Source organism: Thalassophryne amazonica, chromosome 20 (genome assembly GCF_902500255.1).
Source record: "Thalassophryne amazonica chromosome 20, fThaAma1.1, whole genome shotgun sequence".
NCBI classification, from domain to species: domain Eukaryota; kingdom Metazoa; phylum Chordata; class Actinopteri; order Batrachoidiformes; family Batrachoididae; genus Thalassophryne; species Thalassophryne amazonica.
The window spans coordinates 62839708-62867548 of NC_047122.1; the positions used below are offsets into that span (position 1 = coordinate 62839708).

Sequence of the window (27841 nt, forward strand, 5' to 3'; positions counted from 1 at the left end):
GTAGTGACAGCCAAATGAGGCCTCATGAGGCATTTATTTATTCCCCCATGAGCCCGTCAGATGGCAGTCACTTCCCCAAAAAAAAAAAACAAAAAAAAAAACAAACAAAAAACCCATATCACTGCAATGTGCTTTGAAAAAGACACTGCCATCTAGTGGGAAAAAAGTGATTCATGAGGCCTCATTTTGCCATCACTAGTATACAGTATTTCCTATACCAATCAGAACCAGGCAAAACCACTGACTGTTAAAATGACAGCAAAAACAGTTGTGACCTCTCAGTCTTACTGGTCATGCTGCCAAAACCTGTTCATGGATCAGTTTATCCAGGTTGAAGTGCTGCAATTTTAAGTGCAGGGCACACCGCTCTTTGCACCAGCTGTGCATTTGACATGGGATACTCTGCGACTGCAGGTAGGGTATTAGAACACCATGCAAAAACCCTACCACATACAACTGAGACAGTGGGGAAGAAGGCAGAAGAAACCAGCAGCAACTTGTTTATACTGCTCTTCAACAATCCCAGGAAGGGGGGGAACAAAGATACAAAATTTGTCATGGCTTTTGCAGGATGTGGAAACTACTGCAAGCATCGGGCTTCACTGTAAAGAGCTGATATCAGTTCGTAAAAAACTGTTGCTGCTGCCGTCACCGGCTTTTTCCCCACAATGTCCTAGCCGGGCCTCATTTAATAGTAAGATCACTTCATAAGTCAAATGTATTGTTATTAAATTACACAGCACACAATGAACATTGGATCTCTAACTATCACCCTCAACACCTGGATATATTTTTTTTTGTGGTCGTCTTAGCTATGTCTTATTCCTTAATCCCCAAATCATTATTACAAATGAGAACCTTATTTATGTTTTATGCATTGGCATCACAACACCTTCCCCCAAAAGATGTGTAAAGCATATCAAGGGGGAAAGTTACAATTCCAAGTTTGGGCATTCAGATTCAGGGGCTGTACTAAGCCCTTATTTTTGTGGACATCATGTGTCTGAAACTCATCTAAGGAGAAAAGCACTGCCTCTGAATCAACAGGAATACCAATAAATAAGCAGAGACCAGCCCCAACGCGAGAGGATCAAAGATTCTCTTAGCCAAAAAAAAACCAAACAAAAAAAACAAAAAAAAAAAAAAAAGGGATACAAATCACATGTACTGAAAAGAAATAGATAAATAAGGGCTGGGTCAATAACTAACCTAAAACTGTTTTTTTTTTTTTGTTTTTAAATTGCACCAAGTTCAACTGACATCAAGAACTGAGCATCTGTGTTACCTCATGCACTCCAATCTTTGGACTTTGCATGGGAACACACTGGTAACCCTCAATGTCCCATTAAAGAAAAGGAAAAAGTATCAAGATCAACTAAAGAATCATCAGTACTGCCAATGAAATAATTGAACTATCACATGGCAGGAAAAATGTCTACGTGCATTTTAAGACGGGACAGACACACACACACACACACACACTTTGGGCTGGGAGGTGGTAGTTTCCTCTAATAAGTGTTGTGGAGTTTGCCTGAAGCTCTCCGTGTGGTCAGATCATGTAGGAGGGGAGGTGCTGATTTATAGCTGGAAGCCCTCCATGGGCGCCTCCTGCTGGGGGAAGAGGAACTGTTGATTGGCCTGGTCCACCTGAGGGGCTAGACTGCTGTCCTCATCCTCTACCCCAAAGTAGTGCTCAATTAGGTCAAAGGCCTTCTGGTAGATCTCCTGGTTATCGTGACTCTGGAGGAACTCAATCTTATCCAGACCTGTGTGGGTAAACACATCAAAGTATATTTAGCACCGACTCTGTAATCACATTTCACTCTTTGTATGCAACTGAACCAGCTTGGTCATCTCAGGGTAGGAAAGCATCACTCCGTTTCCCCTAAAACTAGATTTGTGGAATTTGTGTAATATGACCGTGTCATATGATACCTACCTTCATTATGGCTTTCATAGGATTTACACTCTTTGCATTTGAACTGCTTGGTGTCCTCACATGACTAAGAGGCTGTCCATGGGTTCGCCAGCACCTCACAGCCTGGGTAAATTTTCTGTTATATCAAAACTCCTCTTATCCCACTTCTGACACCAAAATGTCATGGAAAAACATGGCTCTGACCATGGTGAAAAATAGTATTTTCTCTCAGAAACTTCTTTATGACATTTCACCATGGTCAGATCCATGTTTTTCCATGAAACCTTCTTCCACATTTATGTATGAAGGGTGGAGATCTGAATTTGATAACTACAGTTGGATACACAACTACTTGGGCAGCAAGAGTTTTTGCAATTTTCCATCTGCACATCACCACAATGGATTCTAAGTGAAGTCATGAAGACGTGCCTGTAGTGTAGACTTCCAGTTTTAAGGGGTTGAACGACGACACTGCATTCAGCTATAGGTAATACAGCCATTTTTAACAAAGTCCAACAGTTTTAACAGGCTGAAAATAACCTGATAACTGGCAGAAACAGTTTCACGGCAGCCACTGCCTGTTCATCTTGTTATTCTGACAAATTAAGCACATACAAGGGCTAGAAATTTTAAGTGCTGGTGGCTGTTCATTAGAATACTCAAACAGGGTTTAAATAAAAATGGAAACATCTCTACCTCAGACAGACTGCAAACGATTTGAACCCAAGTATTAACAGAAATCTTTACATTTATAAGTATGTTAGTTTATCTTAAAGATCTGTGAGCACACTCACAAAATGTCACCCCCCCACCCCAATCAACTCAGCCACACAAGCTGCTTGCATTTCTCTCAGCAGCAGTAAATGTTTTGTGATTAATTACCTGAATTAATAAACCGGCCAAGCGACAGTGACTTGCAAAAATATTCACTACCTTTGGGCTTCTAGACACTTTAATTTGTTTATGCCATTTCAAGCACAAAAAAGTCTAACATTTTTATTTAATTTATATCAAATTGTAGAGATTTGCTTTCAGTTTGACTTCAAGGAGGATTATTTTTGAAATTTAAATATAGAGAATATACTGTTTGCAGTCAGCATGTACATTTTTGACAGCAGGAATTCATCAACGATGACCCACTCGAGACATGAAGGAACCCCAACTGGACAGGAGTGTGTACTACTATATTCTCTTCTATCTGCTGACATTTAGCTATTATTCTATTGACACCTAGTGATGAAAATTAAAACTAATCATTGCATCTATCTTTCTTTGAGATTATACTACACTGTGAGCTAATCTAGTAGGGACTTGTTATCGGCAAGTAATCAATAAATGTGCTACATGAGGGCTAAAAAAAGTCCAGTGTGTGTTGTGTTTATTTCATGTACCGTAGGCTTCCTCGATCAGGCTGCAGTAGGGGTTGACTCCGGTGCCGTTATTCTCCTGCTTGGCCTCCTGCTCGCCCAGCCTCAGGATGTTCTCAAGCCCATTGAGAGCTACCTGAACAATCTTCGAGTCCATCACAGTCAGAAGATCACACAGAGGCTTAATGCAGCCCAGATTCACCAAGTACCTGAATTATAAAAAGAGTAAAAAAAAAAAAAAAAAAAAAAAATCCACAACAGAGGCACTGTAAGGAGGACAGAGATTGCTGCTGATCTCCAAATTTGGTAAGAGAACCATAAATACGAAGTGTGTGTACAGAAGAAAATAGATAAAACTGCATCACCAGCCAAATAGTATCTCTGGCTGCACCAGGTTCAATTACCCAATATTACAAAGAAAGAACAGCTTTTTACTCTTGGCTTTTAGATCAAGACATTAATATTCATGGAAAAAAACAATTCCTCAATCAACATCTTGACTCCATACTGACTCCAACATTTGTCTTCTCCATTAAGTGTCTCATGTTGGGGCGTAGTCCGCCCCAACATGACAACCAGTCTGCCATCTTGTCTACGTAAAATGCTGTTATGACCTGTTTGTACGCTGCACATCTCACCGGATCTGTTCTGGTGTTCCTCCAGAGGTGGCATTGGTGATGGCCCAAGCTGCCTCTTTCCTGGTTCTGAACTCTGCTTTCTGTAGAATGTCAATCAGCACTGGGAAGATGTTGGCATCAATTACTGTCTGTGGAGCAACACAAACAATCATTTCTTTTGTCTTGCTAGAATGCTCCACTTTTTTTTGTGCATGTGCAGCCACACGCTGACCTCCCCCCCCCCCAAAAAAAAACCTGCCTACGCTATTATGACCAGAAACTTTTTTTTTTTCGTAGCCTTCGTTTCTTTGGAAGTGTGTGGAAGCCAGAAGGACTCTGCGCAAACACAGAGAAGATGCAAACTCCTCACAGAAAGGCCCATTTAGGAAGTGATTCCATGACTTTCCTGCTCTGAGGCAACAGTACAAGCCACTAAGTCACCATGCCACCTTCACATGAAATTGTTTCACATTTTCCCCAGAAATTAATAGTATATACTGCCTGACATGATGTACAGTTCCATAACTTTCCAAGACGACCTGTAGCATGTGTGACAAGCACGTGATTGTTTTCATTTTTCATACATGTTCATATAAAAAAAAAAAAAAAGTGACTGAATCGCCATCTAATTGAGATAACTGCTTCAATAGGACTTGGTGGTATAAATCACTTTCTATACAAGCTATAAGTGTTACTCGGGTTGGCCTGATAAAGGTTAAAATTCTAGGTGGTTAAAACAAGCTCAGCACACATGCATTGAACATTAAGCTGATCTACAGTGAGGAAAATAAGTATTTGAACACCCTGCGATTTTCCAAGTTCTCCCACTTAGAAATCATGGAGGGGTCTGAAATTTTCATGTTAGGTGCATGTCCACTGTGAGAGACAATTGTTTTTTTGTTTTTTTTTTAATTTATTTGTATGTTACTGCTGCAAATAAGTATTTGAACACCTACCGACCACCAAGAATTCTGTCTCTCACAGACCTGTTAATTTTTCTTTAAGAAGCCCTCTTATTCTGCACTCTTTACCTGTATTAATTGCACCTGTTTGAACTTGTTACCTGTATAAAAGACACCTGTTCACACACTCAATCACACTCCAATCTGTCCACCATAGCCAAGACCAAAGAGCTGTCTAAGGACACCAGGGATAAAACTGTAGACCTGCACAAGGTTGGGATGGATTACAGGACAACAGGCAAGCAGCTTGGTAGAAGACAACAACTGTTATGATTTATTAGAAAGTGGAAGAAACACAAGATGACTGTCAATCTCCCTCGGTCTTGGATTCCATGCAAGATCTCACTTTGTGGGGTAAGGACGATTCTGAGAAAGCTCAGAACTACACAGGAGGACCTGGTCAATGACCTGAAGAGAGCTGGGACCACAGTCAAAGATTACATTAGTAACACATGATGCTGTCATTGTTTAAAATCCTTCAGGGCAGCTAGCACATGTCCAGGCCCGTTTGAAGTTCACCAGTGACCATCTGGATGATCCAGAGGAGGCATGGGAGAAGGTCATGTGGTCAGATGAGACCAGAATAGAGCTTTTTTGGAATCAACTCCACTTACGATGTTTAGAGGATGAGAACAACCCCAAGAAAACCATGCCAACCATGAAGCATGGGGTGGAAACATCATACTCTGGGGGTGCTCTTCTGCAAAGGGGACAGGACGACTGCACCGTATTGAAGGAGGATGGCTGGGGTCATGTATTGCAAGATCGTCCTTCCCTCAGTAAGAGCATTGAAGATGGGTCATGGCTGGGTCTTCCAGCATGACAATGACCCCAAACAGCCAGGGCAACTAAGGAGGGGCTCCGTAAGAAGCATTTCAAGGTCCTGGAGTGGCCTGGCCGGTCTCCAGACCTGAACTCAATAGAAAATGTTTGGAGGAAGCAGGAACTCCAAACCTGAAAATATTGGAGAAGATCTGTATGGAGGAGTGGACCAAAATCCCTGCTGCAGTGTGTGCAAACTTGGTCAAGAACTACAGGAAACGTCTGACCTCTGTAATGGCAGACAAATGTTTCTGTACCAATTGTTAAGCTCTGTTTTTCTAGGGGATCAAATATGTACTTATTTTATGCAATAAAATGCAAATTACTTATTTAAAAATCATACAATGTGATTTTCTGGATTTTTTTTTTTTTTTTTTTTTTTTTTTAAGATTCTGTCTCTCACAGTTGAAGTGTACCTACAATAAAATTTACAGACCACTCCATTCTTTGTAGGTGGAAAACCTACAAAACAGAGGGGGGTCACTTATTTTCCCCACTGTGTATATACAAAAAGAAAAGGCGTTCTTTAAAGGAGTGGAGACAGGGCGACCACCAGACTTTCTGCTAAGTCGGAACAGCTGTTTTGATTTTGTTTTCCGCTCCGTGCGCCTGTCACCTCACTTTCCAATAGGCTGCACGTCACATAGGACACCACACACGCTGCGATATTGGGCCAAGACGATCCAACATGTTGAATATCCCCGATATCTTTCTGAGCAGACCAGAGCGCTCTTAATACAACCCCTGGCAAAAATTATGGAATCACCAGCCTCGGAGGATGTTCATTCAGTTGTTTAATTTTGTAGAAAAAAAGCAGATCACAGACATGACACAAAACTAAAGTCATTTCAAATGGCAACTTTCTGGCTTTAAGAAACACTATAAGAAATCAGGAAAAAAAATTGTGGCAGTCAGTAAAACGGTTACTTTTTTAGAGCAAGCAGAGGGAAAAAAATATGGAATCACTCAATTCTGAGGAACAAATTATGGAATCATGAAAAACAGAAGAAGGCTCCAACACATCACTAGTATTTTGTTGCACCACCTCTGGCTTTTATAACAGCTTGCAGTCTCCGAGGCATAGACTTAATGAGTGACAAACAGTACTCTTCATCAATCTGGCTCCAACTTTCTCTGATTGATGTTGCCAGATCAGCTTTGCAGGCTGGAGCCTTGTCATGGATTATTTTCTTCAACTTCCAAAGATTTTCAATTGGATTAAGATCTGGACTATTTTTTGACCCTATGTGTCTTTTTGCAAGGAATGTTTTCACAGTTTTTGCTCTATGGCAAGATGCATTATCATCTTGAAAAATGATTTCATCATCCCCAAACATCCTTTCAGTTGATGGGATAAGAAAAGTGTCCAAAATATCAACATAAACTTGTGCATTTATTGATTATGTAATGACACCCATCTCCCCAGTGCCTTTACCTGGCATGCAGCCCCATATCATCAATGACTGTGGAAATTTACATGTTCTCTTCAGGCAGTCATCTTTATAAATCTCATTGGAACAGCACCAAACAAAAGTTCCAGCATCATCACCTTGCCCAATGCAGATTTGAGATTCATCACTGAATATGACTTTTATCCAGTCATCCACGATCGCTTTTCCTTAGCCCATTCTAACCTTGTTTTTTTCTGTTTAGGTGTTAATGATGGCTTTCGTTTAGCTTTTCTGTATGTAAATCCCATTACCTTTAGGCGGTTTCTTACAGTTCGGTCATAGACGTTGACTCCAATTTCCTCCCATTCGTTCCTCATTTGTTTTGTTGTGCATTTTCGATTTTTTGAGACATATTGCTTTAAGTTTTCTTCTTGATGCTTTGATGTCTTCCTTGGTCTACCAGTATGTTTGCCTTTAACAACCTTCCCATGTTGTTTGTATTTGGTCCAGAGTTTAGACACAGCTGACTGTGAACAACCAACATCTTTTGCAACATTGCGTGATTTACCCTCTTTTAAGAGTTTGATAATCCTCTCCTTTGTTTCAATTGACATCTCTCGTGTTGGAGCCATGATTCATGTCATTCCACTTGGTGCGATCACTCCTTTTTAGATGCAGACTAACAAGCAGATCTGATTTGATGCAGGTGTTAGTTTTGGGGATGAAAATTTACAGGGTGATTCCATAATTTTTTCCTCAGAATTGAGTGATTCCATATTTTTTTCCTCTGCTTGGTCTAAAAAAGTAACCGTTACTGACTGCCATTATTTTTTTTTCCTGATTTGTTATAGTGTTTCTTAAAGCCAGAAAGTTGCCATTTGAAATGACTTTAGTTTTGTGTCATGTCTATGATCTGCTTTTTTTCTACAAAATTAAACAACTGAATGAACATCCTCCGAGGCCGGTGATTCCATAATTATTGCCAGGGTTTGTACACCGCACATGGCAGGAATATCTGATCATTTTTATCTTTAGCGTCATCACGACTGTCGGGGCGTCCTTAAGATTGTTGAAAGGGGAAAATCAGGTCCAAATTCGGCCTAGTTATCTTGTGAACCAGGCTTTAGACCCTAACAAGTGTCCTAAAGTGATTTTCTGGATGTTCTTGGTACTAGGTCTCTTGCTAGCCTGTTGCAGGCTGATCCTGTTTCAGTTGAAGAGGTTCTGTGGGTTACCTGTATCTGTGCTCTGTTTCCTGCTGTGATGTTTGAGATTGTCCAGCAGGCTTCTTTGCGAATAGACTCTTTAGCACTGCTGAGAAGATGTAGCAAGCAGGGAAGGGCCGAGCAGTTCAAGACCACCTTTGCAGAAAAACACGAGTAAATACAGAAATGTTATGGAGGTAAATGTCCACAAGTGTGCAATGATTCTGAACTTCTGCTCCGGTGAGTTATAAAACCCCTCTGTAGGGGAGGGGCTCAAATTATAACAGGCTGTACAAACGTCTTGCAGCAAAGAAGTGATGTCTGCATGCTGCAGAATGGATGGAATTTCATCTTACACAGTAAATTTTACAACCCCCCCCCCCCCCCCCCCCCCCCCCCCCCCCCCCCCCCCCCCCCCCAATCAGTAGAAAGTGATGACTGATGCTAAAGAATATGATGATGAAAAAGTAGGAAAAAATATGTCATTAAGATAATGTTGACAGATGCACCTACAGGTGCAAAAACAGTGCAATTCTTCAAAATATGTCAAAATGTTTATCCAAATGTGTTTGTTTACACCGTAAAAAGTCATTTTGTTTAGCTGGCAACAACATTTTGTTGACACGTCTGTACAACTGCAGTTTACTGAGATTTCTGCTATGTGAGTAGCAAGTCAATTGAACAAATAAAATAATTATCAAAAAACATACAACAGAATTGTAACCCGACACAAATGTATAAAAACCAGAGTCAGATGGAGTGATTTTTTTTTATTTTACTATATATATATACACACATATACATATATATATATATACACACATACATACACACACAACAAAAATATAAACACAACACTTTTGCTCCCATTTTATATGAGATGAACTCAAAGATCTAAAACTTTTTCCACATACACAATATCACCATTTCCCTCAAATATTGTTCACAAACCAGTCTAAATCTGTGATAGTGAGCACTTCTCCTTTGCTGAGATAATCCATCCCACCTCACAGGTGTGCCATATCAAGATGCTGATTAGTGCACAGGTGTGCCTTAGACTGCCCACAATAAAAGGCCACTCTGAAAGGTGCAGTTTTATCACACAGCACAATGCCACAGATGTCGCAAGATTTGAGGGAGCGTGCAATTGGCATGCTGACAGCAGGAATGTCAACCAGAGCTGTTGCTCGTATATTGAATGTTCATTTCTCTACCACAAGCCGTCTCCAAAGGTGTTTCAGAGAATTTGGCAGTACATCCAACCAGCCTCACAACTGCAGACCACGTGTAACCACACCAGCCCAGGACCTCCACATCCAGCATGTTCACCTCCAAGATCGTCTGAGACCAGCCACTTGGACAGCTGCTGAAACAATCGGTTTGCATAACCAAAGAATTTCTGCACAAACTGTCAGAAACCGTCTCAGGGAAGCTCATCTGCATGCTCGTCGTCCTCATCGGGGCCTCGACCTGACTCCAGTTTGTCGTCATAACTGACTTGAGTGGGCAAACGCTCACATTCGCTGGCATTTGGCACGTTGGAGAGGTGTTGTCTTCACGGATGAATCCCGGTTCACACTGTTCAGGGCAGATGGCAGACAGCGTGTGTGGCGTTGTGTGGGTGAGCGGTTTTCTGATGTCAATGTTGTGGATCGAGTGGCCCATGGTGGCGGTGGGGTTATGGTATGGGCAGGCGTCTGTTATGGACGAAGAACACAGGTGCATTTTATTGATGGCAATTTGAATGCACAGAGATACCGTGACGAGATCCTGAGGCCCATTGTTGTGCCAATCCAAGAACATCACCTCATGTTGCAGCAGGATAATGCACGGCCCCATGTTGCAAGGATCTGTACACAATTCTTGGAAGCTGAAAATGTCCCAGTTCTTGCATGGCCGGCATACTCACCCATTGAGCATGTTTCGGATGCTCTGGACCGGCGTATACGACAGCGTGTACCAGTTCCTGCCAATATCCAGCAACTTCGCACAGTCATTGAAGAGGAGTGGACCAACATTCCACAGGCCACAATTGACAACCTGATCAACTCTATGAGAAGGAGATGTGTTGCACTGCATGAGGCAAATGGTGGTCACACCAGATACTGACTGGTATCCCCCCCAATAAAACAAAACTGCACCTTTCAGAGTGGCCTTTTATTGTGGACAGTCTAAGGCACACCTGTGCACTAATCATGGTGTCTAATCAGCATCTTGGTATGGCACACCTGTGAGGTGGGATGGATTATCTCAGCAAAGGAGAAGTGCTCACTATCACAGATTTAGACTGGTTTGTGAACAATATTTGAGGGAAATGGTGATATTGTGTATGTGGAAAAAGTTTTAGATCTTTGAGTTCATCTCATACAAAATGGGAGCAAAACCAAAAGTGTTGCGTTTATATTTTTTGTTGAGTGTATATATAAAAAAAACACCAAGCAAACTGCTACAAAAGCTACATGCTTGTTTTTATAAATGTATTAATCAGATGTTAGCAGCATTTATTTAAAAACAAAACTGTACGGTAGCTTTTCAGGGTCACATTCTCACCTGTGTCTGGATATCATCTCCGGTGACAATATTGCCGACAGCTCTCAGGGCAGGAGAGGCCACCTTATAGTCTGGGTGCCTGCAGGGGTTCAACAGAGAGGATATCTCATGTACAAACACTGCATCGACTGTAGTCTTTTCATTCAATTCAATCAGTGTCAAATCACACATAAGACACCAAAGCGCTGTATCAGGCCTTGATTTGTTTGAATATGAAATCCATCCGGCAGATGACTGTGTTCTAACTTTTAGATTTTGAAACTTTAGGAATCAGTTTTTGTCAGTGAGCAATCACTAATCTGCAGTATTGAAAAAGTTTTGGATTCATCCCCAATCACACGTTTTATTCTTTAATTCTATTTTTATGTTTTGGCTGACACACTTAGGGCAGATCACGCAGATGTGCACATTGTTTCAGGAGGTGGGAGACAAGCTGCATGCAACTACCACAACGGTTTATAATTTCTCATAATACATCCAACACCCACCCAGGAGGTGGCAGACAGATTTACGGAATATTACACAAGCAAAACAAAGTTGCTTTTAGGACAGATCTGGTGCATCAAAGTTCACCATGAACTACTCACTTCATCCTCATTATGTACCCTTTTTTACTTTGGTGAGGGAGAAGGTATTGGTATTGTTTTTTGTTATTGAGTTATTACCTATATAAGCTAGCTGGGATGGACTAACCCACACACAAATATTCATCTACATTCTTGCGGTCCAAGCCCTATGCGGTGATCAGCACATGGAAAAATGAATTTTGCAGTTCAACTGTAATGTAACTGAATTCTAAGAGTACAGTTTGGACTCACATGAGCAGTTCTACAAGACGTCTACAGACCCCAGAGTCAATGACAGCCTGAATCTTGTCATTTGGACCATCAGAGAGATAAGACAATGCCCAGCAGGCATCTGCCAGCAAGTCTGGATCGCTGTTGAATAACAGTCTGGATAGTACCGGCAGGCAAGGCGACACCTAGGCAGCACAAATATAAAACAATACTTATATGGCAAGCAAATGATACAGTGAGGTGCACTTTAGAAGTTTTCCCCCCTATATGTCTAATAGATTACAATTTGTGTCTAATAGATTACAATTTGTTCATGTAAATGGGGAATCTTCTTCACAGACTAAAGTTAATTATGGAGTTCCACAAGGTTCTGTGCTAGGACCAATTTTATTCACTTTATATATGCTTCCCTTAGGCAGTATTATTAGACGGTATTGCTTAAATTTTCACTGTTACGCAGATGATACCCAGCTTTATCTATCCATGAAGCCAGAGGACACACACCAATTAGCTAAACTGCAGGATTGTCTTACAGACATAAAGACATGGATGACCTCTAATTTCCTGCTTTTAAACTCAGATAAAACTGAAGTTATTGTACTTGGCCCCACAAATCTTAGAAACATGGTGTCTAACCAGATCCTTACTCTGGATGGCATTACCCTGACCTCTAGTAATACTGTGAGAAATCTTGGAGTCATTTTTGATCAGGATGTGTCATTCAAAGCGCATATTAAACAAATATGTAGGACTGCTTTTTTGCATTTACGCAATATCTCTAAAATCAGAAAGGTCTTGTCTCAGAGTGATGCTGAAAAACTAATTCATGCATTTATTTCCTCTAGGCTGGACTATTGTAATTCATTATTATCAGGTTGTCCTAAAAGTTCCCTAAAAAGCCTTCAGTTAATTCAAAACGCTGCAGCTAGAGTGCTGACGGGGACTAGAAGGAGAGAGCATATCTCACCCATATTGGCCTCTCTTCATTGGCTTCCTGTTAATTCTAGAATAGAATTTAAAATTCTTCTTCTTACTTATAAGGTTTTGAATAATCAGGTCCCATCTTATCTTAGGGACCTCGTAGTACCATATCACCCCAATAGAGCGCTTCGCTCTCAGACTGCAGGCTTACTTGTAGTTCCTAGGGTTTGTAAGAGTAGAATGGGAGGCAGAGCCTTCAGCTTTCAGGCTCCTCGCCTGTGGAACCAGCTCCCAATTCAGATCAGGGAGACAGACACCCTCTCTACTTTTAAGATTAGGCTTAAAACTTTCCTTTTCGCTAAAGCTTATAGTTAGGGCTGGATCAGGTGACCCTGAACCATCCCTTAGTTATGCTGCTATAGACGTAGACTGCTGGGGGGTTCCCATGATGCACTGTTTCTTTCTCTTTTTGCTCTGTATGCACCACTCTGCATTTAATCATTAGTGATCGATCTCTGCTCCCCTCCACAGCATGTCTTTTTCCTGGTTCTCTCCCTCAGCCCCAACCAGTCCCAGCAGAAGACTGCCCCTCCCTGAGCCTGGTTCTGCTGGAGGTTTCTTCCTGTTAAAAGGGAGTTTTTCCTTCCCACTGTAGCCAAGTGCTTGCTCACAGGGGGTCGTTTTGACCGTTGGGGTTTTACATCATTATTGTATGGCCTTGCCTTACAATATAAAGCGCCTTGGGGCAACTGTTTGTTGTGATTTGGCGCTATATAAAAAAAAAATTGAATTGAAATTGATGTGTATTTATGGACTGTTCAAGAGGCATTCCATAATATCTCTGTATAGTCATGAATCTCCTTCCAGAAACAGTCTCCTGGGAAATGACCTTGAGGTAGATTCAAACCTGATGAGGAGCTGAAGGATGTGACTGAAAAGAAGGATGTCTGGGCACTTGGTTCCAAGTCAACTGATAATGTTCTTGAAGAACACAGATTTTATTGTGGACATCACAAGGTAAATTTGCACCTTTTCAAATGTGGGTGGGGGGTTCTTTCCTCTGCAGAGATTAGACAAAGCCCACACTGCATTCCTTGTCATAGTCAATCTAGTGGATTTGTTTAAAAGGCTGAAATAAAGAAAGCAAGAGAGTTCAAAACCGTTATATATATATAAAAAACAAACAAAAAACCTCAAACATGTCTTAAAGTAGACCAGCTGGGTAAGAGATTATACTTACGTTAACAGTGGTGGAAGGATGTTGCAGTTCAGCACATAGTCCCTACACACTGCACTATCCCCGGCAATATTACCTAAAGCCCACACAGCCTGCGCACACACACACACACACACACACACACACACACACACACACACACACACACACGTATTTACATATGCACTGACAAAGGGTGCAACACTGAACAGGCCAAGTTCAAACACACAATATCTGCGTCTTTGTTACCTGCTCTTGAACATCCTCAAAGTCTGAGTTAAGTAGTTCTATGAAGATTGGCACAGCACCAGCCTCAATCACTGTCTTTGTCTGCATAGATGTTCCAGACGCTATGTTGGTCAACGCCCAAGCTGCCTCAAACTGAGGAGAATTTTAAAAAGTGTCTTTTTTTAGGAACATCTCAGCAGCTTCCAGCAGGACACCACCACCACATTCTTTCCGGTGTCGCAGACCTAACAGTCCACCCCTAATTAAATCAGTCCACCTTTTGCATTTGCACACGCGTCATTTTGGACCACAGCAGCACGTCTGAGACGGAGTCTCTTCACCCAAAGCAATCAAATGGATTCATGGGATTATTAACCATCAGATGAAGGTAAAACCTCTTAAATCATTCTAAAGTCAGTTTTAAGCAGAAACTAGGCCGTTTTAAGCAGAAACTCGACAATTCTAACACTTTGAAATGACCGACGTGCAGTGAACGCATCAGCTAGCAGCTTGTTTAGCAGCGGTGCTCTGATCGCTTCCGCCGCCGTTTATGATGAAGTGGAAATGATTGTTGTACAAAAGCTTCAGATATCTGTCGCTGAGATAGATGACTGGAGTGCAGTCTGAAGCAGAAACAAGGTGTTAATCCGTGAACGGCATCATTGGGGGGACCGTTCAGCCAGCGACACCGGCTTAAAAGTGACAGACTGTAGAGTGTGGGTGCTACATAAAGTAACACGTAGTTCTGATTGGTCTCCATCTGAGAACGTATGGGACATTATGAAGTGAAAAACAGCAATGCAGACGTTAAACAAGAGCACAAAAAGTCCTGCATGAAGAATGAATGTGGAAATGTTATACTCTCTAAACCGGTATTTGTTTTAAAAAAGTGATTGTGTTATATAGCCAACACGTAACTACATCAAGCTCTTAGAAACAACTGACCTGTAATGTGCAGTTGACACTTTTCTTCAGGAACTCCACAAACCTCTCTACTACTCCAGGTGTATTTATAACTTCATCAATTGGTGGATTGGGTTCTGAAATGAAGATGAAGGCAAACATGGTTTGTTCTCCAACAGCTGCCGACAGAGTACAGCTGCTGTGTAAAACCACAGAAAGCACGCAATAAACAGATACCTTTGGAAAGTAGCTTTCTGAACTTCTGGGTTGTGGTGAGCTGCAGTTCTGGATCTTCTGAAAAAAGCATCTCAACCATGTCTCTGGTAATGACGCCTTCCTGAATGGATACATACGTAAACCATTAGTAAGACAGTACATGTTTAAGTAGGGCTGAACATTCTGGCAAAAAGCTCTTATTTGTCTGAAAACTCACACCTACAGTATATTGAATGATGATAGTATGGTGTAGTACTGCTACTGTAGTAGCCAAGTAGAGAGCTGAAGGCCTGAAACTGCCAGTGGGGGTCTGTGGGATCTCTTCTACATAGTTTTAGGAGATCCTTCCATTTTGAAAACCAAATCATGTCAGGTTCCACAGAAAATTAGATCTTGTTCATCCCACATCTAGCTATTTTGGAGTTGGATAACAGTGACAAATTTAAAGGCTTTTTATTTATGGATAAATTATAAATCTGATGACAAATGGTTAAGTTAAATTTGACAGTGTACTTCCCCGACTAGTGCTGACTCCATGTTAATAGATCTGACCTCTGCAAGGCATGAGCTAATTAGCCTCACACACTGAAAGTATAAGCTGCTGGAGATGATGGAAATTATAGACATGATGAAATGATAATTTCTTCCAAGTTAAAGGCTGCAAATATAAAATAGGGGCCTAATGCAAGAACTTTTTTTTTAAACTTGTAACCTTTTCTTGTGTGTGCTACACACCAGATTGAGGGAAACGCTTGCAAATTCACAAAGTTGTATAAACAACACTTAAACCCAGTGTGCATATGATTATTAAGTAACATACAATAATATATCATCCCACAAAATCATATATGGCTATGCGCACCGGCCATGACAGAGGACCTGCACTTTGGAGATTAACTCGAAATGGTAACGTAAACAGTGTATAATTAAGGAACCTGCACCAGCAGACGGGAAAAATAAGATAAGATAAAGATAAATGTGCTTTTAATGTCGTTTCAAGCAAGTGAGACAGACTCTCTCTGAAATCAAGAAATCATTTGATTTGACAGGTAAATGGATTAAAAATAAATTAAATTCTCGGCACAGCAGAGTGTTTGAGGAAGCGCCCCAAGATCAGTCTCAATCATGGAGATGAATGAAAGAATACGTGTTAAGTAGTTCTGCACATTAAAGTTTTGATATTTAAATTCAGTGGACAGGCTAAACTTCTCATGGTATCAGACTACAGCCTGTTCAGGTGTGGGGTTTATTAGTCTCACTAGGGGACGCTGGTATCTCAAAGCTCACTTATCCACATGGGCAGGCTCCCACAATAACTGGTTGTGGGACTAATTCAGGACCATCTTGCCTTACAACTGAAATTGTGAAATTAAGTAGTGTAACAATGTAAGTATGTGCAATTCCAGTAGGATTTTCAAACTAAAACTAAAACTCCTTCAAAGCAATTAAATCAATTACTGAAAATAGAATAAGATGAACACTAGTGAATGTGGGAAATTGTGTTAAATCATTCATACAACCTATCTGCGAATTAATTCATTAGTAAGTAAATTTTATTTATATAGCACCTTTCACAGACAAGAGCCACAAGTACACCACACAAAACATCATCAGACAATGGCCGAGACATAAAAACATAAAACAAACATAGGATAACAGAGCAGCCTAAAAGCTAAGCAAACGCTTGAGTAAAAAAGAAAGTCTTAAGTTGGCTTTTAAAAAGTATCGACAGAGTCCAGTGAGCGCAGAGAGAGCGGGAGACCATTCCAAAGCCTGGGAGCAACAGCCTGGAAGGATCGCTCTCCTCTGGTTGCAAAATGGGTGCAAGGAACCATTAGCACCTGCAGGTCTTTGATAATGTCCAATGTTTTGCTTACTTTTATTTTAACTCGGAAAAAAAAAAGCTACAGTTTCATCCTCCTCCTTCAACCATGTCCACTTACATCTTCATCAAAATCAAGTTCATGTCACTGCTGCAGAATTAAAGCCATCATTGTTTTTCAACACAAACCAAATAAAAGCATCAACCCATGTGGTTAATGAGAGATTTGTGACACATGTCAGTCAATAGTCCACGCTGACATTAAAATATCATTACCTAAAGAAAGAAACAAGGAAGTGCTGATTATGTTTTGGTGCACGCCGGGATCAAGAGGAAGAGCTTGTTCCCAACCATTGTGATCAACTAATTTAGCCAGCTATAGAAGTAATAGGTAACTGTAGCATCATGAAGTAGCCAATTGGGGGAGGGGATCATCTAGTGGTTAAGCGTTGGGCTTGACACGAAACGATCCTCGATTCAAACTCCCGTCTGGCCGAAAAAACAAACAAACAAACAAAAAAAAAAACCAAACCCTTGGGCAAGGCCCTTGATCCCCAAGTTGCTCTCACTGTGTAGGTGTGTGAATGCGAGACATGACTGTAAACTGCTTTGAGCTTCTGATATAGATGGATATGTGCCATTTATTGCAGTCCATCCAACTGATTCTAGATACAAGTACATAAAATTCAAGTATCCTTACCTCATATACCAGTGCTACAAAAATACAATAAAAGGCTATATCATATCTATAGAAGTAAAACAGGAAATGCATTAAGAAAGAGGCTCACTGTTACTGGAGAGCTGAGGTAGGAGTCCACCAGTGGGCTGTCAAACATCACTTCATCATGGAGAACGTCCACGTTTCTCCTCTTGAAAAGCTACAACAACAAATTTCAGAGCAGAGACGCCATTTCAATAAGACTGCATGCAGCAACAGATTATTCACAAAGACAAAGGAAGATATGTGAGAAAGGTCATAAACTCTGCTCTACTGTAATAATTAGAATTTATTATATATTTATGGGAGAGTCTTTTGTGATGAAATGCCTGAATTAACAAACTGGTCAACCTATGTCTTGTACAGCCCAACATGTGTATTTGTACATGTATTTGACAGACTGTATGCCTTAAAACATATTGGCCAGGAATGATTTATATCCACCAAGGACGTAATAAAATCACCTGCGTTCACTTGTCTGGCTGTCTTTTAGCACGATTACATCAAACCTACAGCACGGATTTTGACGAAATTTTCACCACAGATAGACATTAGGCCATGGAAGAACCCATTCAATTTTGGAGTTGATCCAGATCCAGGTTCTAGATCAAGATTCACTTGATATAGGCTTTGAAGGATTACAATTAGCAGGATTACATCAAAACTACTGCACAGATTTTAACGAAATTTTCAAAGTTTGCTATTTGCCTGGCTGCTGTGTCTCTCTGGCTGGTGCGAGGGGTTCAGCACTTCTCTCACATCGGGACCACACTGACCAACAGTTTATGAAAGAAGCTCCTAAGCAGTCGTCCGTCACTATCTCTTTTTTGCTCAAACTCGTAGACTAAGTGTTTCGCTTTTTTGGAGAACACACAACACTTCACAAACATGGTAACTGGCCCATAACAACCAATTGGTTAGCCACGAGGCATCATAAGCTGTTCTTTCTACTGACGCCAAACATGCGAGCAAGAGGCTCACTAACCGGAAGTCTCTGCAGCGCAACTTGAAAATTGTCCATTGAGAAAGTCCAGACATGACCAGTTGAAGGAAGAAGACAATTATTAATAATAATAAAAAAAAATTCAATTAAGACTCAAGACTACATAAAGTCAGAACTGAACATGTGGGGAATCAACAAGAACAAAAGTTACAAATAATTTAACTTTTCACACGGACAGAGGATATTACATACACAAAGATGATTTTAAGATGCCGCGCCTTTGGATCTAAATGCATCCCCCAAATGCACCTTTACACCCCCAACTAATGTGTGGACAGCACGAGTACAGTGGCAGGAATCTTGGCGTGTATCTTGAGCACGTCCAGAATACACTGACTGATTTTCTCCACGCCACACTGTTTACATCGAGTTTTTTTTTTTCAGCTAGTTACTTAACAAGAGTCTGCAAATGAGTTTGCAAGGTAAAATCAAGTTTTTAAAGTGTTCGCATGGCAGAGAACATAGTATTTAATTTAAAAGCCCCACAATGCCAACATCAATTAACTGTGAATGGGTCATAATTTATGCACGCGCTCTACATGCATGCACCTAAACAGAGTTATAATTTCACGTGTTTGTGCACTGCTGAATGAGAATACTGCTGACAGCACTCAATGCCACATGGACAAAGTGATTCCTGCGTAACCCTCCCAAAATGTTTGTTTACAGGGGTTATACTGAAGGACCTGAGCAGGGCAAACCGGTCTACAAAACATACCTGTTGTTCTCGCTTCTGTTTCCTAAGTTGAATGCCCTCCTCCTCTCTTCTGCGCCTCATCTCTTCTGGGTTCAGTGCTTTGTTCTTGTAGCGGTTCATCCTGTAGTTATCCTTGGCCGGACTAGATGATGGTTCTAAAAAGGAAAAGAGGTAGATGTGAGCAATGACACACGAGGGAAAATTTGCTGCAGTCAACCTGCAACTGACAAGCACATCATGTGAAGAACAAGTAAACGTCCAACAGACATGATTATGAAACAGCACGGGACACACACACACACACACAAGACAACAGCCTAAAATACACATATCCACATGGCTAATCATCATCCAGTCAGCAGGTGGGCAGAACAAATATTTATTTAGTATCAAAATGCTGAGTTTGCATAAACAGGTCCGTGGCCTGCACAGGACAAAGTACCCAGTCTCAGCAGTTGTGCAGTCATGCCACTGGAACAGACCACTGGGCAGACTGCTGATTCCGTTAGGAGTAGAGGTGAAAGAAAGAAGCGGGGCCAACACTGAGAACTGCCACCAGCACAGCATGGTGTCAACCAATTATGACAAATGTACCCAAATATAAAATCAGAAGTTTCTTAAGGTTAAATGTGGGAACAAATGGAGTAAAGTGAGGCCATGTTATGGTCCAAGGGCATCCACACAACAGGCTACATAAAGGGACTATGCATGTGTGTAATGTGTCCAGATGGTGGTGCTTCAGGCACCATCAGCCCATGAACAAGTTGCAACTGGATGCTCTCATTTATGTGCTGCAGCTTTTATTACCTCTGCCAAGGAGGTTATGTTTTTGGTCGCGTTTGTTTGTCTGTCAGCAGGATAACTCAAAAAGTTTTGAACAGATTTTGATGAAATTTTGTGGAATGGTTGGAAATGACAAGAGGAACAAGTGATTAAATTTTAGTGGTGATCCAGATCATGATCCAGATGCTAACATGTTAGCATGTCTATGGCATTTTCAATGTTAAAAGTTAGCATTAAGCAGTTGCAGCTGTCATCACGTTCGGGTGCATTTGCTTTCAAATTGTAATATTTCTTAAATTTATTTTTGTTTATATATTAATAATCTAATGATTATTATATACAATTTTAGAGAAAGAGACAAAGAAATAGATCATTGTGCCAAGGAGGGAATCTCTTTAGGGTCAGTGACCCTATGGCCTTGTTTAGAGAAGTATTTCATAAATGTTAAAAAAATTCATATATTTGCAGTTTAGTTGAATAATAAACTGACTTTTGTCTCTTATTTATTTTTGTCTATAAGCACATGCAATATCAATATCAGTGCTCAGATGACAGTATCTTCTGGGAAAGGTGCAAGTTGCAATAAACTGATGCCAAGCACTAAGGATACATGCTATCCAGTCACAGCAAATGACTACTTTTACTACTGGGCAAACATCATTAGACTTTTTCAGGTTCAGTGATTCCACGGTGTGTAGATGTTATGGCGTCAGTGACCCCATGGCCTTGGCGGAGGTTTGCACTCTGAGTGCTTCTAGTTATTTGTTGCATTTGAACTGCACCGACTGAGCATCAGCTACAGGAAGGAGTCTGGAAAAACAGTTCAAAATAACGTTTCCTCAACTCTCAAATAAATAAATTGTAATTGCTCCAAATTATATCCTATTTCATCATTTAATCTGTGTTTATTTGATTAGAAGTGACTGTTGAGACGCGACAGGCTGCCATGGTGAATTGCGAGGAATGGCACTTTGATGTCACGCACATTTCTAAAAACTAATCACAATATTGCAGAGACATTTATGTCAGAATTAAGTCTTAAGTATGAAAACATTTTGTGACTAAGCTGAGCTAACACTTTAATACAGCCTTATTATCATGACTACCTGCTTTTGTTGCAAAATCTGGGCTTCCCCAAAAGCAATGGAGAAATATAATAATTTAAAAAGGATAACCCCAGGATTTTAGAATATTTGGATTCAACTTTTTACTCAAGACATAAAGGATAATAATTAGTTGAGCTGAGTTTTCAATACAGTAGATGGTCAAGGTGATAAATTATACATGTGTCATGTATGACCATCAGAAGAATCTATGAAAAAAAATCTGGTTAATTTCCAGCCAATACAGCACAAGTAAGTTTTTAAAAATGGAAATCCTTTAAAGGCATGCCAAGCTTAGGAATTCCACTGTGTATCATGTATCACAATTGGAGGAATCTGCAATAAAAATTTGGTGACCTTTCAACCAATGCAACAGTAATTACTTTTAAAAATGTTGATCTGTGCCCTCTGCAACCTTAAAAGGTGTTGTCAAGCTGAAAAAGCATACTGCATATTGAGCATCACCATGAGAGGAATCAAAGTGAAAATTCTGGAAATGTTTTAGCCAATGCAGGAGGAGCATTCATAGTTTCGTAAAATGTTGAACTCTGTCCTCTGGGACCTCTGAAAGTCAGTCAATTTGAAAAATCAGAGAAAAAAAGGTATGCGATTACCAAACTGTGGTCAGGACCCCAACACGTGTGCCATGATATGGCTTGCACAACACTTAACACTGTGACCTCTGAAACACACCAGATGTGTGTGTGTATGGTGCTTGTATTGTGTATTGATTTTCATTTTGGTGGCCATGTCATCATGTCCTGGTGCCAGCTGATGCAGGTAGCAGAAATTATTAGTGCAGCACAAAACTAAGAACACCAAGAACAAAATATTTGCCGAAATACATTTGTCAGTTGACCGGGTAAGTTTTTCCTGCATGGAGGAGTACGCATTTTCTGGTGTGTCCGACAGTGTCAGAGGGTTGAATTGAAAACCGTCCCTCTGAACCAAAAAACACAAACAAACCACAAATATAGAGAAGGACACAAATTTTACATACCAGTAGTGTCCCAGCTCGTGGAATCTCTCCATACATATGTTTAGGTTATCAATAAAGTCAATACACACCTCCTGACAAATACGAGGTCTGTTAGAAAAGTATCGTACCTTTTTATTTTTTTCAAAAACTATATGGATTTGAATCACATGTGATTACATCAGCCAAGCTTGAACCTTCGTGCGCATGCGTGAGTTGTTTCACGCTGTCGGTTGCGTCATTCGCCTGTGGGCAGGCTTTGAGCGAGCACTGCTCCACCCCTCTCGTCGCTGTTTCATTGCGAGGAAATGGCGGAATGATTTGGGCTTTTTTTTCCCCAATCAGAATTTTTTCAGAAACTGTTAGAGACAGGCAGCTGGAAACCATTCAAAAAATTTATCTGGCTTTCGGTGAAAATTTTACGGGCTTCACAGAGAATAAGGAGTGTTAGCTTTAAGGACGGCCCACAATGGTGCACGGCGCTCCGAGCCGCCATCGAGAGGCAGAAACCACCACATCATTGCTAAACGGATGGCTGTGTGGAGCCGGGACCGTCGTGTGCAATTTCTCTGGTTATCACAAGAGCTGGACAGCAGCCATTTTCCGGCAGATTTCACTTTTAACAAGAGATTTTGTCATGGAAAGCCGCGCGGAGGCTTCGCGCGTCACAACCGATTTGCTGATGAAGCGAGACAAAGGAACACCTCCGTTTCGGAGTGCCAGAGGACAAGTTGGGACATGCCTATCTCGGCTTTCAGTGCTTACCAGTCGAGTGAATATAAGAGAAATTGTGGAGAGCTGGGCATGTCCCAACTTGTCCTCTAACACTCCAAAACGGAGGTGTTCTTTGTCTCGCTCCATCAACGAATCGGCCGTGACGCGCGAAGCCTCTGCGCGGCTTTCCATGACAAAATCTCTTGTTAAAAGTGAAATCTGACAGAAAATGGCTAATGTCCAGCTCTTGTGATAACCAGAGAAATTACACACGACGGTCCCGGCTCCACACAGCCATCCGTTTAGAAATGATGTGGTGGTTTCTGCCTCTCGATGGCAGCTTGGAGCGCGGCGCGCCATTGTGGGCTGTCCTTAAAGCTGTAGTAACACTCCTTATTCTCTGTGAAGCCCGTAAAATTTTCACCGAAAGCCAGATAAATTTTTCGAATGGTTTCCAGCTGCCTGTCTCTAACAGTTTCTGAAAAAATTCTGATGGAAAAAAGCCCAAATCATTCCGCCATTTCCTCGCAATGAAACGACGACGAGAGGGGTGAAACAGTGCTCACTCAAAGCCTGCCCACAGGCGAATGACGCAACCGACAGGCGTGGAAAAACTCACGCATGTGCACGAAGGTTCAAGCTTGGCTGACGTAAAAACATATGAATCAAATCCATATACAACCCCTGGCAAAAATTATGGAATCACCGGCCTCGGAGGATGTTCATTCAGTTGTTTAATTTTGTAGAAAAAAAGCAGATCACAGACATGACACAAAACTAAAGTCATATCAAATGGCAACTTTCTGGCTTTAAGAAACACTGTAAGAAATCAAGAAAAAAAGATTGTGGCAGTCAGTAACTGTTACTTTTTTAGACCAAGCAGAGGAAAAAAATATGGAATCACTCAATTCTGAGGAAAAAATTATGGAATCACCCTGTAAATTTTCAACCCCAAAACTAACACCTGCATCATATCAGATCTGCTCGTTAGTCTGCATCTAAAAAGGAGTGAACACACCTTGGAGAGCTGTTGCACCAAGTGGACTGACATGAATCATGGCTCCAACACGAGAGATGTCAATTGAAACAAAGGAGAGGATTATTAAACTCTTAAAAGAGAGTAAATCATCACGCAATGTTGCAAAAGATGTCGGTTGTTCACAGTCAGCTGTGTCTAAACTCTGGACCAAATACAAACAACATGGGAAGGTTGTTAAAGGCAAACATACTGGTAGACCAAGGAAGACATCAAAGCGTCAAGACAGAAAACTTAAAGCAATATGTCTCAAAAATCGAAAAATGTACAACAAATGAGGAACGAATGGGAGGAAACTGGAGTCAACGTCTGTGACCGAACTGTAAGAAACCACCTAAAGGAAATGGGACTTACATACAGAAAAGCTAAACGAAAGGCATCATTAACACCTAAACAGAAAAAAACAAGGTTAGAATGGGCTAAGGAAAAGCAATTGTGGACTGTGGATGACTGGATGAAAGTCATATTCAGTGATGAATCTCGAATCTGCATTGGGCAAGGTGATGATGCTGGAACTTTTGTTTGGTGCCTTTCCAATGAGAGTTACAAAGATGACTGCCTGAAGAGAACATGTAAATTTCCACAGTCATTGATGATATGGGGCTGCATGCCAGGTAAAGGCACTGGGGAGATGGCTGTCATTACATCATCAATAAATGCACAAGTTTATGTTGATATTTTGGACAATTGAAAGGATGTTTGGGGATGATGAAATCATTTTTCAAGATGATAATGCATCTTGCCATAGAGCAAAAACTGCAAAAACATTCCTTGCAAAAAGACACATAGGGTCAATGTCATGGCATAGGGTCAATGTCAATGAGCAGATCTGATTTGATGCAGGTGTTAATTTGGGGGATGAAAATTTACAGGGTGATTCCATATTTTTTTTCCTCAGAATTGAGTGATTCCATATTTTTTTCCTCTGCTTGGTCTAAAAAAGTAACCGTTACTGACTGCCACAATCTTTTTTTCTTGATTTCTTTTGGTGTTTCTTAAAGCCAGAAAGTTGCCATTTGAAATGACTTTAGTTTTGTGTCATGTCTGTGATCTGCTTTTTTTCTACAAAATTAAACAACTGAATGAACATCCTCCGAGGCCGGTGATTCCATAATTTTTGCCAGGGGTTGTAGTTTTTGAAAAAATAAAAAGGTCAGTTACTTTTCTAACAGACCTCGTACTTTAAGCATGCTTTTTGATTGTGGGAGGAAACTGGCACACATGGAGGAAATCCACACAGACATGAGGAGAACATGCAAACTCCACACAGAATGGGCCAGGCGGGAAGCGATCCCACGACATTCTAGCTGTGACGCAACAGTGCGGAATACAAACTTTTATCATCTTCAAATAATGTTTGAAGGGTGCATTCAATGAACACAAGTGTCATGAAGGAGTACTTCATGAAGTAGCACTTTATATGACCTCAACAGCACACGGATGCGTCAAAGGGACAACTGGCCCCAACAACGTTTTCACTGTAAACCAGCCAAAGAAAAAGTCAGAGCAGTATTAGATTAAACTGGGTTTTGCTTGAAGAGAAGTTCAGTGAAAGCTTCTACACTTGTGTCATACCAACGCTGTGTATTGTCATCACAGACATCTACTCATCAAATACTTTATAGCACAGTACCATAATATGATCAAATTCATTTCTATTGGGTTCTCCAGCAAGTAATATTCTACTCATAACTGACATCTATATGTAGAAATGTTGTAATGAATAACACTTTATCCATACTGAATGAGTATTACATGAATGGAGACAAAATAGACACTAATGGAAGAAAATGATTTCGTAAAAAATTAGTAATAGAACTGTCACTACTGGAACAGTATACTAAACCATGTTGTAAATTCGCCCAGTGACAATGTTTTTAAAATATGTATGACTAGTATTATGGTGTTTAAGTATCACTATGTTTTTTTTTTTCATCTTTGGGGTGTTTTTAATCTGTACAAATCTATTTCAATGGTTTAAGATTTTTTTTTTTTTTTTTACTTTTGTTATGTACTTTTATGTACTATCTGTACAATTAAAAACACTAAATGTTATCATGAGGCTACGTACTTGTACATGTAAAGTCCAGAACTATGTATCCACAACCACTAATTCTAACCACTCACCCAGCCACTTCCTAAAGGTTTTAGCGTGAACAAACAAACGGCAGCAATCATAACTTCGGCTCTCCTCTGTTCGAGTTCATGGGAATGAACTAGAAGATAAATTAGCCATAAAACAACAGTGATGGATGGGTGTGACAGGCGAATAAGATTTCGTTTCTTTTGCACCGTTTGTGTTCGAGTTAGCTTAAGCCAATTAGCGTTAGCACCAGTGCTACACATACACCGAAATGTCACAAACAGTATAAGTACTAAGCTGCGAGAAGTTAAATCCCTTGCAGAAATGCTGATAAGTAAATTTACTTTTGTTACCAAAAGTTCATCCTTAAAACCCAAACAGCGCATCAGAAGTTAGCTGCGGACACCTACGTGTTTAGCTTCGACGCAGCTAACGTTAGCTTCTAACATTTGACCACCCTACGTGACAACCCACTGCAAAGACAGAAATATGTCGACATAGAACGGCAGTAAGTTATTATATATTTTTATTAAGCGAAACCTTAAGTATTAACACAGTGCTGCTAGCTAACACTGACACTCAAACTATGAGCTAATGTTTGTTAGCTAACTAACTCCGACGCTTAACAGGCTCGAAAAGATGAAACAATCAGGCTGTTTTGGTACAGATTATAACCACTCACATCAACAAGTTTCATGGGACTAAAATAGAAATACAGCTTTCATTTATGAGCAACGTTGATACTCAGATAGCTAAAGAGACAGCTAAACAGAGGATTTCGTAATTTTTACTCCCCACGACACCGCTGAATATGTAACCACACAGAAAAGGACTTTTACCCGTTTTTCATTTAACAACTTACCCATTCTGCTGTGTATGTTTTGATTGCCTCACGACGTACAGAAACAGATCGATTTTTAAACCCTATCCCGCCTGTAGCCTCCCAGAATTTGCTCCGGTAGGCAATATGTCTGCCAGGAGATGGAAACGTCAAAATAGTTAACAGCGGCGTCTGGTATAGAAACTTCGAAGCGTTTGCCGAGCGAGGGGAACTTTCGCCAAAGCTTGTATCGAGACTTGTATCATACAAGAGCGCTTTGGGTTGTTTTTCTTCGCCTTCTTCCTAAGCGGTTGACATCCAGCGGTAAAATATACTATTACCACCTACAGGCCACTTATGGAATAGCGTCAACTAGTATCCCCCCCTGCCTCCTTTCTCTTAATTTCGTAAATAACTTCATAAAGCTTGACCCTGGGTTTGCTACCGAGCAGATGAATGGGATGTGTGTGTACTGAGATCAAAATTACCTCAGAAAAAAACAAACAAAAAACAACAACAATTTTTAAGTCACTACCTGCCCACACACCATTAAACTATCTTATAGTACTTTGCCAGTGTTGTAAAACTAACATGCAGTTTGAAACAAACTGTACAAAGTATAAATTACGTTTTATTGTCTACATAGAGTTTGCCTTCAGTTTAACGTCCCTTAAATTGACTGATTACTTAATGGAGTTTCAGGGCTCTTTCCTTCCTATAAGTTAATTCACCGTGATTAGAAAACACAGAAACAGAGACTTAAAATTATATAAATAGATTTTTTTTTTCCTATTGTTTCAGTGAAAATAGCTGAGCTGGTGTATTTTTTTTCATTCTTCTCTCTATAAACCCATAACTTGCAGGAGGCCATGAGTTGACCCCAGGATCAATTATATGAAAACATACTGAAAAAATGACAGATATTCACAATTTCAGCCCGAATTACAGTTGTTACTCATTTTTTTTTTCAGTC

General features: G+C 40.5%; 1 protein-coding gene across 1 annotated transcript; it reads right to left on the reverse strand.

Moving 5' to 3' along the window:
* Positions 1-760: 760 nt before the first annotated feature.
* Positions 761-27067, reverse strand: kpna6 (karyopherin alpha 6 (importin alpha 7)). The gene is made up of 14 exons (XM_034160331.1): positions 26911-27067; positions 19375-19508; positions 17724-17813; positions 15135-15234; positions 14940-15034; positions 14016-14147; positions 13791-13879; positions 13580-13679; positions 11651-11814; positions 10833-10911; positions 8313-8438; positions 3924-4051; positions 3310-3494; positions 761-1766 (listed from the first exon to the last, which is right to left on the reverse strand). Exons 1-14 carry the CDS (start codon positions 26912-26914, stop codon positions 1579-1581), a joined length of 1614 nt encoding a protein of 537 aa, XP_034016222.1. The 5' UTR covers positions 26915-27067; the 3' UTR covers positions 761-1578.
* Positions 27068-27841: the final 774 nt, after the last annotated feature.

What these genes read in the sequence shown, in the direction of transcription:
- kpna6 (XM_034160331.1), bottom strand. An exon ending in ACCTCAGCTCTCCAGTAACA is followed by an intron (nt 15,235 to 17,723) that starts GTGAGCCTCTTT and finishes GTATCCATTCAG; the next exon opens with GAAGGCGTCATTACCAGAGA. An exon ending in ATCCTTCCACCACTGTTAAC is followed by an intron (nt 13,680 to 13,790) that starts GTAAGTATAATC and finishes TCTTTATTTCAG; the next exon opens with CCTTTTAAACAAATCCACTA.